At 31.1% G+C, this 15025-nt stretch overlaps 3 protein-coding genes across 3 annotated transcripts in view; 2 read left to right on the top strand and 1 right to left on the bottom strand.

Annotated features, from left to right (window-relative positions):
* The window catches only part of LOTGIDRAFT_160688 (hypothetical protein), a gene marked incomplete at both ends in the record, with an annotated part of 14830 nt that extends 11596 nt beyond the window's left edge, over nucleotides 1-3234 (top strand). Inside the window, 7 exons of the mRNA XM_009055777.1 lie at nucleotides 42-170; nucleotides 680-824; nucleotides 1243-1323; nucleotides 1692-1885; nucleotides 2115-2204; nucleotides 2726-2839; nucleotides 3151-3234. Coding sequence (XP_009054025.1) covers nucleotides 42-170; nucleotides 680-824; nucleotides 1243-1323; nucleotides 1692-1885; nucleotides 2115-2204; nucleotides 2726-2839; nucleotides 3151-3234 — 837 coding nt within the window. The remainder of the gene's footprint in view (nucleotides 1-41; nucleotides 171-679; nucleotides 825-1242; nucleotides 1324-1691; nucleotides 1886-2114; nucleotides 2205-2725; nucleotides 2840-3150) is intronic.
* A 1832-nt stretch (nucleotides 3235-5066) lies between these two features.
* Nucleotides 5067-8855, bottom strand: LOTGIDRAFT_203874 (hypothetical protein). The gene is given in 5 exon segments (XM_009055776.1): nucleotides 5067-6371; nucleotides 6385-7251; nucleotides 7576-7683; nucleotides 7917-8112; nucleotides 8602-8855. The coding sequence occupies 4 exon segments, from the start codon at nucleotides 8785-8787 to the stop codon at nucleotides 7127-7129; spliced, it is 615 nt and encodes a 204-aa protein (XP_009054024.1). The 5' UTR covers nucleotides 8788-8855; the 3' UTR covers nucleotides 5067-6371; nucleotides 6385-7126.
* Nucleotides 8856-9431: 576 nt separating this feature from the next.
* The window catches only part of LOTGIDRAFT_117089 (hypothetical protein), a gene marked incomplete at both ends in the record, with an annotated part of 11210 nt that continues 5616 nt past the window's right edge, over nucleotides 9432-15025 (top strand). The window contains one exon of the mRNA XM_009055775.1: nucleotides 9432-9704. Coding sequence (XP_009054023.1) covers nucleotides 9432-9704 — 273 coding nt within the window. The remainder of the gene's footprint in view (nucleotides 9705-15025) is intronic.

Raw genomic sequence — 15025 nt, 5'->3', positions numbered from 1 at the left:
ATCTTTACTCAATGTCTAATTAATTCATTCTTTTGTTCTAGACTGTACCAGAGTCTGCTAGATATTTAATGGCAGCAGGTCAAACAGAAGAGGCTACTAAAGTTTTAGAAAAAATTGCAAAAGAAAACAAAACTTCCTTACCTAAAGGACATCTTGTGAAATCACCAGAAGTAAGTCTTCAAAACTTTTTGTATTTTTTAGAAGTTAAATCTGGGAAGAATGTGTCTGAATTATACCTTGTTCTGTGTTAACTGAGTCAAAAGGTCATTTTGACCTCATGTAAAAATGGTAGGAACTTTGAATGTGGCTCTTCTTTGTTGATGGTGACGTTCAAAGCCTATTTACACAGCAGGTATCAAACGCAGCATGAGTTACATTTAATTTTCTTCCATTTCAAACAAATTACAATTTCGGTATTTATGGAATCAGCAGAACAATCAATAAAGCAAGTTGGGACATAATCCAGAAAAGTAGTAGGTGCAGACAGAATTCAAAATGGCGCCTGCAGAAGGAAATAAAACATTTTGAATGTGACATATTCTGCTTCCTTACTGTTCAATTGAGGGCAGAATTGGAACTGAGCCTGTTCAGAGCTCTTCAATTAGCGCCAACAATAATTTCTAATAATTATCATAAAATATGTTTGTTAGTAGTAAATGGTTATTTGATAACATTACAGGTTCAATTAGGAAGATTCTCTGATATATTTTCACCCGATTATTTACGTACTACATTACACCTATGGTTATTATGGTTCTGTGCAGCGTTTACGTATTATGGAATGGTACTAGCTAGTGCTGAATTACTAAGAAATGAAACTAAAGGTAAGTTTTGGCATTTTTATCTAGAAAGTCATGGGTTTTTTGACTTTTCGGTAATCATTTTGGCAACCCAAATTTAGACCTTATTTTCAATAGTTCCAATAGAATCATTTAAGAATAAAAACACAGAATACGATAAATGATATATATATATATGGTGTCATAGATAAGTAAGAAAATTTAAATGTGTGCAATTTGTTTCTCAACAATTTATATTGATAAAAGCAGTTCTATGAGATGAAATAGATTAACATGGATTCATATCTATTGGTGTAAATTCTCTCAAACACAATGAGTGTAACGTAACCGTTGCCCAAATTCTTATATTAATAAATATTATTTTGAAACTCTATTGATCAATTCTTCCAGTACTCAGTACATATTATAGTAATGTAATGTATAATATTGTCATATTTTATAGGTTCTACAAAATGTAAATGTGCCTTATTAACTCATGATGATTATATTACTATGATTATTTCTACATTAGGGGAATTTTTATGTGAGTATTGTTCAGTATTGATCCTGAGCTCTATTGTGAGGGATAAGCCTATTATTATGTTGTAATGACACAACTTAAAGATTAGAGTTGCTCTTGACATACCCAAGTTTACCTAACTGGATTTTTGTCGCCAACTAGAGTCTTGTCAGGTGCAGACTGGCATGGACACATGAGTTGATAAAAATATGGAGTTGGTCGTTTTTCACCTGTCGATAATCATGTGCCGATTATGCACTTGAAAGGAAAATGAATCTGATTTGATGATGACGGTTTGTCTTTCAGACGATAATACTATCAGAGAGACAATTATCAAATTTGTTTAATGCTTGTGTACCCACACCTTAAAGTTATTTTTGATGTTTTTTTAGGCTTGCCAATAAATATGATATTAATAGATAAATGTGGTAGAAAAGTAACTGGTATGGTCAACATGTGTGGTTCAGGTTTATTTTTTGTGTTAATGCAAATACATACTAAAAGATGGATTTTAACATGTATTATGTTTGCTGTGCGTGGTTTTGCTTCAGCCACTTTCTCTTGGGTTTATATTTATACATCTGAGGTAAGTAAGATCAGCTTAAGGGAGCTCAAATGACCGATGGTCAATATCCTCTGAATGTCAAGTATAAGTTACATGTCAGTACCAGTAATGCCAGTGTATAATAAATTACTACTATAAGACCTTCTCATAATCAGATTTCACAGGTTGTTGAAAATCGTCCGGTTAACAAAAAATAAATCAGCAGCCCTGCTTGGCATGAACTCCCACTTTCAGTTTCTTATAATTTTAGGTGTATCCTACGTCAGTGAGAACATTAGGAATGGGAACATCATCATCATGGGCTAGAGTTGGTGCTATGATTACACCTTTTGTTGCTCAGGTAAAAGGATCATTTTCTTGTCTTATGAATTTTCACACAATTTTCTGTTTTCCAGTTGTATTTCCAGAGTTACATATGATACAACATGTCAATAAATATGTAACTTATCATTTGATCATGTATCTATGCTTTATGTTACTAGGAATACTAGACAAAAATGCAGAAGAAATCAAAGTTACATTTGTGAATTAATGTGATGGTATTTTTGACTACAATTTATTGTCAACTAATTACTAATTATGTTAGACTGAGATTAGAATAGTATTCTCAACAAAAATTAATGTTTGTTCCGATTAATTTCTTAAAAGATTCAGTGATTATTACAACTGTTTAGACACAAGTAAGCTATACACAGTTGTTAAAATCATTGAAACTTTGAAGAAATATTTGTTCTTTTTGTCTTTAACCCATACTGTGGCATGATTGGCAATAATCAGCACCATCTAAAACACATTTGGGCAGCATAAGACGAGTATTTGTCAATTGATTTTAGACACACTTTAAAATGATCTTTGATATAGGTATTATTACAACATTCGGTAGTAGATGCTACATGGGTTTATGGTTGTGTGTGTTTTTTCTGTGGTATATCAGCCTTATTTTTACCTATTGAAACTAAAGGTCGTGGTTTACCTGTAAGTAATCTTCAATTGTTTATTTTGGGCTAATGAAGACAGGCAACATCAGTTTGTTAAGGAAACATTAACATGCACAGCCTCTAGCATAAGTACCTCAGTTAAATGTCTCATCTGATAAGTTTTTCCTAGTCTGCTCTTCCTACCTTCATCACAAAGAAAACCAGATTGTAAAATCTGAAGGTGGTATCTCAATCCAAGCAGGATTTAACCCTGAACTTACAGGTTAGCAAGCAAACATTTAATTCACTGAGCCGTAGTGGCTCAGTACTGCAGTTGGTACAGCATTCATTGGTAATTTATCTTTTCAGCAATCAGTATCATTTGAAGTGAATAAAAATGGTGGTATATCAGAACTAGATTCCGATATTGAAGAAAAATCTAAAGAAAGGTGATATTGATCAAAATAGTTGAGATTAATGATTATTATTTGTGCAGCTTTCCAAGAATTTAGACTTTGCGCTACATGGCTGTTGATTTGCCTCTCTTTGCCAAACATGACTGGCAGGCCAGCTCAAATGTCTGCTTGGATGATCATACCGAGACAACTTGATAGCTTTGTGCTTCCTTATTCGTATATATATATATACCATGTTTCTTTCAATTATGGTCAAATTAGGTGCTCATTTTCAGAAAAATTCTCAATCCTTACTCCTGATTTCATTCTATAAATATAAATAAATACAAAGTGGATCTTATCATACAGACCAATTTAAGTGCAATTACTGTTATGAATTTTAAAATGTGCAACAAACATATAGCCAAGGACTAGCATATTTTTTTTATGTATTCCTCTATTCATGCAAAATTTATAGAAAAAATTTAATTTGGATGTAAGATGTTGTTTTCTGAAATTTGAATAGCAAGTCTACTTTTTTATTGTTATTTTATACGAGTAGTATTTGAACAGAACCTGAAACATGTTGTTACTCAAGTTTAAAGTTTTTGATTATATAGATAGTGTACATAATTTTTTGCAACTAAGTTGTAACTTTGCAATACTTTAAAGAGGTACAGCTATATAACATAACATATCGTAACTTAAGAATATATTGTGTGTGTGTGTGTGTGTGTGTGTGTGAAGTCAGCTGTATATGTAAGGTTACATTTAAGTACTTGAATCATTATTGATTTTAACTTGGAGAGATTGTAAAGAGGGTTTCTAAATTTCTTATTTATATCTGGGACATTGACAGCATTGATTGGCACCATTCCAATTTACAACTGGACGCCTGTTTTTCCTGCAAATCCACTTACACTAAATTATGACATCGCTAATCGTGTAGTCCTTATGTGATAATGCACTATTTGCAAATAGTGACGTCATAAAACAGTTTTAGTCGAACTGCAAATTAATGTTATTCGTGACCTTGATACACATAGAAATTTTAGAAAAATTCTTTACAATCCCTTTAACTGTTAATATTGGGCAAAACTTAGCCATCAGTTTGAAATGAAATGAATGGAGTTTTGTCTTCCTACAGCCCTAAAGTAGGAATTTAGATTCCACAGATATTTTTCTTTCTTGATCTCAATCAATATTTTTTTTAACTAGTTTCTATCTCTGTAACTTGAATATCTTCCTGCCATATAGAGTTTCCTTAAATTTAAATGGTGAGATATCAGTTTATTGTGTAACTAATGAGACTAGAAAAAATTTGAAAATCTTGAAAATCTCATGATCACAAAAATGTTGACTTATTTGAATCTCTTGAACTAGAAGGTCTGCTTGCTGAAAGTTGAGTTTCTTAAATTTGTTTCATTTTGTAAAATTAGCAATTTGTTATGTTCTGTGACTATTGAGATTAGAAAAACTGAAATACAAGAAATTTATTTTGGCACTTTGTAATCTTACAAAACTCATAATCACAAAATTTTATACCAATTTGAATCTCTTGAATTAGATCTGCTCGTAAAGTAGAGTTTTCAAAATTTTTAAGATGTTGATAGGGTTTTCTTAAAATTTATGATTTTGGTTATTAAGGTTGTGAATTAACAATTTGTTTTTATGTGACTATTGTGACTTTGCAATGAAATACAAGATATTGACCTTGGCACCTTATAAACTTACAAATCTTGTAATCACAAGAAACTCTTGCAAAAATTCACTCTATTGAGTAAATAATATTGTCATACTTATTAGTACATTTTAGAGAAGGAAATCTGATTTTTATGATATAGAATTGTTTTTCACTAAGGTAATGCAACGTAATATATAATCACTTAAGTATCTTTACCTTTAAAGTAATATAAGAATGTGTCTCAAGTGTGGAATTTTACATTGAGAAATATCATACTACTTATATTGATTATTGGTGGATAAAATCTTATTCTATGATCACTTGGGACTGGGCAATTTTGGTTTATGTGAATTATTCCAATACTGGTATTGATCGTGATATAGTCAAGCAAAGGTTCTTTTGCTCAATGGGTCATTAATACAAAACAAAAACAGGTGGTGGTTTTAGTAATTATCAACACAATATAAGTTTAGTCTGCATAGTTTTTTTTTTTACCACCTAAAAATAAAGAGGACTGCTCGTTTTTGTTTAGAATTGACCCTCATGAAGAGAAATATCTTGGTTAGTCTATACTAGTATTTATCTCCCAACCCTAGAACCACTCTCTTTGTTGTGCTTTTAAAAGAGGTAATACTCTTTATTGTTACTTATTTTATACATGATGCTCATTGTTATATATTATAAACAGAAACTATATTTTCTACACGCTAGATTGTTATTAAAATAATTTGTATACAACAGTGTTAATTATTACTTGGCAATATCCTGGATATTTTTTTGGTGAACTCACTCATAAAAAAAAACTGAGATTTTTGGTCTTAAGATTGAGTCATTAGACTTTTTTTCAATGCAAACAGAATCTACCATTGGAGCGAATTTTGTCATGGAAATCTGTAGTCAAAATTAATGCATATTAAAGAAAAAGATCATTTATTCATTCAGATACACTGATGTACAATTGAAACCATCCCCACACTAAATTCATGTAATATGCAACAAAACAAATAGTTATCTCTAGTATTTACAAACTGATGAAATTTCTGTACAAAATAAATTAACCTTGGTGTTACAGTGATTTTGACAAAAATTTATTGACTATTCTAATGGACAATATCGAATTTATACTTAAATATCTATACAAATATCAAATAATAAAACATTCCATAAAATATTTACAACTAATTTATGAACAGAAATTTACTTTTACCAAGACCTCTGTTGTCTAATAATGTCTGCAGAAAGATTTTTTAAATATAATTGAAATATCAACATCCTATGAAAGAGACATCAAAGAAAAATCAACAACATCAAGTACACAGTCATACATAACTTGGGGGGGAAAAAATCTCTTGACAAAATTTCGAGAAAAAAAAATGGACACATAAGAAATGAAATTAGTTGCATAAATTTCTATCCATAGTTACAATCAATTGGTAAGTTCTGAACAGCTTGTGTCCGTTCCAATTATAGGCGTGTATCGAATGGTACAGAAAAAGATATGTCACATTCAAAATTGACCCTTCTATTCCTTTCTCAGGAAATATGAATTATTTTTTACCTCTTTAGGGCGCATCTGCAGGGGATTCCTAATCCTTTTACGAATTGTTTTATTAAACTTCTGGCTAATCCCCTGAATCTGGAACAAGCAGAACTCACCAATTGAGCGCCACCAGTTACAATCCATACAAAATGATCACGCACCTCAATTTGCATTTACAACCAAATTCATTAATTTGATGTTTTTAACACAGCAATGAAAAGGTCAAACTTCAGAATTTTGTATATGTTCATAAAAGATATATTTCTATATGACATGCAAAACGTTGTTTTCTAGCCTTTGTACATGTATCAGTGACCTTCCCAATTATGGAAACCACAAGCGTCTGACAAGAAATCTGCGAGAGGTTCAAATAGATATAAATATATATATATGCAAAGGCGGGATTTCCTTCTGGGAGCCCTTCCATAATGTGGTATCAGTTAGATGATGATTTAACAACAAGGCCAGAATGGTGATGAAGGTTATACAATAGGATGATATGATTTTCTATGTTTAATAACTACTTCTCATCTTTACCCAGTATATGAGTTGAACACACAAATAGTATGGCAGGACCATAAAAATTTTTTTTTTAGAAAACTAATTTACAATCCCTTTAAACAATATCTTCAGGGTCAAGATGAAACTGAAATTGTCCATAAAGAATAGTTATTAAACATAGATATAAACGTATGTAATTATTTACAATCTATCAATAAACAATAGTTACACAACTCTTCGTACTTCAAAAAATCTTTTTAAGTAATAAACTTGACCTAATGACATAGCTACTAACACTAAAGCTTCAAAAAATGACCATAAAACTACACGACTGTTTGTATTGTTATTAACTGAAATGAAAGAAAATGACAATTATTATCATATACATCCTACTTTTCTGCTCCTTTTTGGACTACTAGTATCCCCTGAGGGTACTAGGTAAGTGAGCACCACAGCAGGTGGTGGCAGACAATCTATACAGCTTGCTAGTAGTATTTTAAGATATTTGTATAAGATATCAGATTCAGATATGCCTTTCGACTGTACGAACCATTCAGGACTTTTGTAAGAAGTATTTCCTCTTTTCGCTGTGCTAAGGGTGTGTAAAGGGGTTCTAAAGGCACTCAAATGTATACCCTATTTAGAAATTTGAGATATCAACTAAGATTACTTACTAGCTCTATGTGTTCTTTCTCTAAGCTCCATATATTCTTGTTCATGTTTAACACCAGTTAATGCTGTGGATAATTCAACTATCATTTCAGAGAGTTTATTGTGGTTTGCTGAAATTGAAAAGAACCCATTGTTGATTATTTCCCTTTAGACATAAGAAATATGTATTTGAATTTAATAGTTGGTGTCATTTTGATTCTCTTTTTCCCAGAGAGTCTTTTGTTGAAGTGGTTTAAAATACACCTGAGAATATTCACAAGGATAAGCTTACAGATCCTGACAGTTCTTTTATTCATCCATAAAGCGGAAAGCATATTCAGGTTAAAAAAAAAACTATACCCACCATCATTTTCCATATTTTCTTGCTCTTTTGGTTTTTCTCCAATATCCATACTGAACATTACTATTTTTGGTGTCATTGTTGACATTTTGTTACCAAAACAATATTTGTAAATTCCATCCATGTAGGCAGCAAATGTATATTTACCACTGGATTCTCGATCGACTGAGTGGATAACTTTACCATCTGGACCATACATCTGAAATGAAATGATCAAAATACAGTTTCTACTATCATTCTACTTGTTAAACAAGTACATCCAATGGGTGATTTAAAGGATTTTACCTTTGCTAACACAGCATCAGGAAAAAAATTTGCATTTCAGCCCAACCTGGGCCACGTCTGCTAAACATGCATGATCGTCATAGATAGGGAATAACAATGAAAATACATGCATACTAATTACTAATCAACCAGCACAGTATTTAACAGGAGGTACCTGTAATCACTATTATTCAATAATTCTTAAGTGATGCCTGATAAGTAATATGGCATTGTTCACATGATTCCAACATCTGACAACTGCTGCCACTGCAATATTGTCATTGAGCAAGGTCTTATATTTAGAATCCAACATCTGGAAGTCTGTATTGTACCTGAACCAACCATTAATCAAGGTAGAACAGAAATGTTTACGGTTGACTTGAAATAATAAACAAGTATTAAGAGCTATCAAACATAATTCTACCTTCACATCAATATCCAGGAATCCCCCTTCTGCAACTTCGAAAGACAGAGACATTTTGGTACCGGATGTTACTTTATCAAAGAAACATTCCTCTGCATGAGCATCAATTTGAATGAAATAACAGTTTATAGATGAAATAAGTATTAAAGAAACGAAAACTCGCAAAAATACTCCCAATAAATTCATTTTTAAGACTTTATTTTCCACGTTTCCAAGAAGAATTCGTCGTCAGCTTTCACCGGTGCCACGTAAATAAAGACTGCGCATGAGAAATAAGTCACGGAGCAAATCAACGGGCACTTGCTTCCGGTGTATTAAAGGCACACGGTGGCAGATTAATTTTCTTCGTTACATGTCATTAGACATAAATCACAGTGATTGAAAGGATTAGGATATACCATGGATACTGTAAACATTAGACATTTTGAAAATCCTGTCAATGACTGATTTTAGTGACAAGAATATTTCTAAATGAACAGAGTTCTAACTATATATTGACATATAGGTACTTTAATGGTCATAATTCCGAATTAAGATTTTGTGGAAAGAATTCGATAAGTCAACCGATAAAGTCAACAGCTTTTCAAAATAATGTTAATTGACAATTTATTCATTAGATGAAATTTACTTTCATTTATTTATTTTTTTTGCATTTATTATTTCCGGAAGTTAACCTCCGAAGTAAATATTGATTGAAAGTGGGCAGGGCTCGTGACTGAAAACCGAATTGATTATTTTATGACTGTAAATTATGTAGTCTAGTGTGGAAGGTGTCATGGATGTTTGTTTGAACATCATCAATGGATCCGTTTGCTTGTAGAAGAAGGATGATGGCCTCCGAAGAATTAGTGACTATTTCAGTGACAGACGTGTATGATCAAGCTGCGGGAATTGCCCAAGAATTTGACAAGTTGATAACAAATTATGGAAATGAGTCTATCACTGATCTTATGCCAAAAGTCATAAGGACTTTAGAACAATTAGAAAATTTAGCTACTAAATATGAGAAAGAAAATGATGAAATAACAGAACTGAGATCTGTTGTAGATAAATTAGAGGCAGAGAAAAATGAAAAGGCACAAGAAAGAGCTAGATTTGAACAGGTAAATTGCCAACATTCCAACTTCCTTTTTTAACTAGACTAGTCTATTTCTTTAAATCTGATATTCATATCGTGGCAGAATTAAATGTGTGAATCACCAGTTTTTATGGATATTATGTCAATGTTCTTTTATTCTGATTTGAAGACTTTTAGTAAGCTTACTTTAAACTTTAAAGGGACTTAATTTAACGATGAAAGGTACGGTAACAATTGAGATAAATGCTTAACGATCACTGTCAATAACTTCAGTAAGTTTACTATGAATATTCCTGGTCTTAATATTTTCAAAAATATCATCAAACTTGAATTAGTTTAGGTATTAGTCACAATAAGTTTTTAAAATTAAGCATATCAATTGGGCATAAGCTTATGTATCATATTGCAATTTTCATTGAGTCATAACTCATAATTTAGAAATTATTTTGTCCAATAATCAATTCATGCCTACTCAAAATATTGTAGGGCCTACTAGTATTAAAAACAACTTGACTAAGTGCTTTTATTTTGAAGGGATTGATGCGCCGTTTTGGCGGATTGATTTGATTTAAGGCTTATTATATGTAAATATTAAGAAGTACGGTACGGGTACTAGAAATGTACGCAAATCTCAAAATGCCTTCAAAAATATCTGAAACTATGAATGTCTTTTCTATATATGACAGTGTGTCAAGAAAAGACGACCCGTCTTTTGACTTTCAACTACAAATAATTCTGGACACATGGAGATTTGAAGACACAAATTTCCATGGTGAGCTGTGAACTGATTGGCTTAAGAAATTTCCATTTCTGAAAATAAGGTATGATTGGTCAAAAAATGGTGCACCTATCCTTTGAACAGTTATTAGCATGTTAGTAAAAATATTTGATTGAAATGTTTTTTACAATTATTTCTTTTGGTCTTAATGTTATTTTACTGTTCTTTTCGTTTTCAACTATCAAAATTAATTAAACCTGTCTTTTTGATTTCAAAGAAATGGTTTTGAAAAAATTGTTAGGTTAATAACTATTTTCTGTTGTTTTTTGTGTTTGATGAAAGTTATTTCGCTGACATTTTAAATCCAAAGAGAATTGTAAATGATATATAAATTCTTCATTTTTATTGTCTTTGTCCATGCATGGAACAAAAAGAAAACACGTTAGAGTTTGCCTTACAGTTTTTCATGAAAACTGGCTATGATCCATGTTATGACAATTGCTCAATTGCCAATTAAAGGAATAGAATTTTGCATTTTCCTTGCAAAACTGTTTAACAAAATTTGTCATTGTTAAGATTCTTTTCTTATGTTTTGTTCACCTGCTAAAGTACCGTATTTGTATTTTCTATAAATAAATTTTTAAAATAAGGGATTCACTTCATAAGAGTGTATATGCTTACAGCATTTTAGTGTGCATCAGGTAACTATTGTCTGAGCAAAGTAAGAAGTTTTTTGAAATTTTTTTATAATATTTATGAAAATTGTAATAGCAGCCTCAAAATAGTACTGTTAGACTTGAAATGTCATTGCTTTGATAAAATTATAAACATAAGCACAAAGTCTTCAAAATTTGCTTTTACAGAGGCCCATTTTCAGCCAAAATTTGTGACTTTTTGGGGTTAAATTTATTGGAGGGAAACTTACAAAAGAGCATATTTGTATCAACACAAATACATTTTAAGACTATTAGTACTTACTATTGTGAGGCAGATATTCCAATTCTCTTAAAAAATGTCGAAAAAATACAAAAAACTTTTTAATTTGCTCAGACAACAGTTCCTATTTTGAATTTCTATTTTCTACCCTAATATCTATGGTTCTTGCGGGTCCAGAAAACTTTACAGAAATTGATACCACTGTTTCAAAAGTGCCCATTGCCTTTAAATGTACATGTATACTGAGGTATATTTCAAGCCATTTAGTATATGTGATAGTGACATTTGGTCAAGTTTTTGTGGAAATTTGAATCGAAGATTAAGAACCTTAACATAGAGAGGAAAACCATGATTTTTTTCTTAAAAAGAGTATGAAGTTTTTTTGAATACCTGTAAAGGTAGGGTACTGTAACTATGTCAATATGACCCTATTAATGGTAGAGTACTCTCTATTGTTATGTCATTAATCTACTGTATTAGTGATTAGTGGTATTAATTCTTTAATTACTGATTGTAACATATCCTCTAAATATTTGATAATTTAAGGTCTTTAGTATCGTACATTACTGGTGGAATGCAGAAATAACATGAAAATATATAATGGTTTTACAACTGAGCTAGAAAAAAACTTTGTCTATCTAAAATGTCCTGTTGAAAATAGCCTCTGTTTAAGTATACGTTAGTGTCGGTGATGATCCAAGAATTAAATTACTTATCCTCTTACAGACTAAGTTCTCTGAAAAACATATATAATCAATTTTGCTCCTACTTTTTTCTTTTTTATCCCTCAAAAGTTTCATTGATGTTTTCATTATTGTTTCATATTATTTTTTTTACAGAATGCAATCAGTTCAAAACTTTTTTTTATATTAAAACTTCTTTAAGTTCTATTGCCATGTAGGTGTTTAGTATCTAATATTAGATTTGTACACTAGACATGACAGAAAAGTACTAGGAGGGTAAACTAGAGATTGTGTACATGGAAACAATCAATGAATCAAACACTATGACTGACTATGATCAATTAGAATTGCTGCTTTAATCTTCCCTGTATTACCTCATGTTATTGACTTAAAGAGAAACTCCACTGAGTTGTCAAGTCTATTACCGGTTGTACAAGACTTAATTACTTTATAATACCTCACCATGTTTCCGAATTGATTGAATGAAAAAAATCGAAATCTTATGTCCTGCTTTTTCAACATTCAACAACATTGTGGTGTGCAACGAGGGAAATTTGCACTTAAATACCATGACATCCTTTCGTACAAGCACTGTACTTGACGCAATGGCAGCACTCAATGATCAGAATGAGAGAAATTTTATTGTCAATGACATCAATTTAAAACTTTTTGGAAACCAAAAGTTATAATTTTTTTCCATATCAGTCTCATTTCTCATCACTACAATGGGCCTTGATTATAGAATATCAGGAATGAACTTTATGGTTCAAATGTAGTTTGAAGTAAAAAAGGTCAATAAATAATTATTGTTGATTATACATTGATGTTTGACATCAGTTTTTATCTCTCAGAGATATTCTGTCGTTTTAAAAATAATAATGATTAAATTGTATCTACAGACAATGTAGCTTTATAAATATCATTTAACATTTAAGTTGAAAGAAATCAACAAGAGAGGTATTTTATAATGAATCATTATTGTGATCAATAACACATTGATTCTTATGATTGATTCTTACTGGTGGGTGGCCACTATTTTAGTCCAACTATATAGAAACATCCTGTGAAATTACATCTACAGTTTTACTATTAAAATCACAGGGAAATCTACCAGCTTTGCTTGAATTCAACTTTTATAGAAAAATTTAGGCTTGGCTGAAAAAGAATCTCCAATAAATCACTAACTGTCAATGTATATGATGTAATCTGATAAAAGCCTGATTGTAGTTGATAACAGAATAGAAAAAGCTGATATTTATTTCAGTCCTTTCGAAAGAGCTATTTTTGATATAGATTAGAAAAACTATATTTGATAACAGAATAGAAAGAGATATTTTTGAATAAGATATGGCTATTTTATGGTAACAGAATAGAAAGCTATTTATGAAAACACATTAGAAAGAGCTACTTATGATAACAGATTAAAAAGAGCTGTACTTGATAACAGACAAGACAAAGAATTGTTTATGATGATAGATTGAACCCAACAGCTCTGTTTTAGAAATTTGAATTTATGAAAATTGATGGAAGAATTTCTAATGTAAGTTATGACCTCTTGAGAGAGTCTCTTATCCGCCAAAAAGAGGAAGAAGAACAGGCCTTCTGCATTTTAACCCATTAATTAACATATAACAGATTTCCGATTCCATCTCTGAATTACAATAAAACAACAAATGGGAACTATGGATCAGAGGTTTGACTATTAAGTAATTATAAAGTAAACTGTTGATGGTATTTTAAGTATATAAATACTATTTTAGTCATTGACTAAATCAGGTTATCAATAAAGTAATTCCATTTATAGTAAATATCAATTACTCCTGATAATCGCACTATATTTCTATGTTATATGGTATTGATATTCTATATGTTTGTTTAGCTACAAGTCCGTCTGCATGATATGACCTAGCTTCTCTTTTCTATGGTAGAACTACTTGACGTCAGATTGTTGCTAAATATAATATTGTAATTGACAGTTGATTGAAGCATTCCTCTGTATCAACTGGGAGTGGAGATTTACTCTTTGAAATTACTAAAGACAAGTTTTAGACTGACCTTGGCCAATGCTTCTATAGGAGAATATCTTCTATAACACACAACACTATTTTGTAGACAGGACATCATTGAAAATACAAGCAAAAATATATATTAAACTGTTATTGTCAGTTTTTCTTGTTAACCCGGCCAAATATAGTGTGCCAAATTTGGCATTTGTACATTTTTGGCACAATTGCAGACTTTGATGGTGTGGTAGGGTCTGGAGTGTTAAGAGTATAGTACCAACCCTGGTTTATACAAACCAAATAATTTTAAATATTTTAATGATACACAGGTAAAGAGAGACTAACATAATAAGGGATATCATAGATTGGAATTCCAGTATAGGTTGAGATAGAGAATACATTCAGATTTTTCAACCCAGTTCAGTGATGCAGGTTGAAGCAGCAGCTGGGACAATAAATAGAGGCCCCAGTGCGTCAGGCTGTACAGATTAAGATCCTTCGACAGTTGGAAATTGCAAAAAAAGCAGGGTAATTTCACTGTCTTGGCAAAATTTCAATTATTGCACACAACATGGTGTATGGTGTAGCCTGTCTTCATTAACCCTTTCAGCTTCAGAAAAGGACGATGTAAAACTATGTTCATTTCATTTCGATCAAACAGCTCTGATTGTGGAATTCTGATTTGCGATCAATAAACGATAAAAACCAACAATTTATACCATAAAAGAGCTCATTGATTAATAGAATTAATTTCTCAGTTGAATCAACAGTGGATATAGAGCTATTATAGTCAATTAATTACTAAGCTAATTATTTTATACTAGTTATTATATATCTCTAATAATGCACTATTCTATTTCTTTATTTCATAGTTACATTTTGCTGTTTTATTTCCACTTCTTTATTGAACAACTTCAAACACCTAGCAATCATATTGTAAGTTTTCTCTGAAAGATTAACCCTTTGGCAGTGCTTTCTATTGAATAGTGACTAGTTGCTTTTCAAC

Source organism: Lottia gigantea (genome assembly GCF_000327385.1).
Source record: "Lottia gigantea unplaced genomic scaffold LOTGIsca_25, whole genome shotgun sequence".
Taxonomy (NCBI): domain Eukaryota; kingdom Metazoa; phylum Mollusca; class Gastropoda; family Lottiidae; genus Lottia; species Lottia gigantea.
Note: the sequence above shows the minus strand (reverse complement) of the source record. Positions and strands in the feature narration are given on the sequence as shown.

Bases quoted from the DNA above. Each gene is read 5' to 3' on its own strand.
- LOTGIDRAFT_203874 (XM_009055776.1), bottom strand. From the start codon at position 8,787: ATGAATTTATTGGGAGTATTTTTGCGAGTTTTCGTTTCTTTAATACTT. The intron at 8,113-8,601 runs GTAGAATTATGT...ATTTCATTTCAG, and splicing joins TCCTGGATATTGATGTGAAG to ATGTATGGTCCAGATGGTAA. The intron at 7,684-7,916 runs GTGGGTATAGTT...TTTCAATTTCAG, and splicing joins AGAAAATATGGAAAATGATG to CAAACCACAATAAACTCTCT.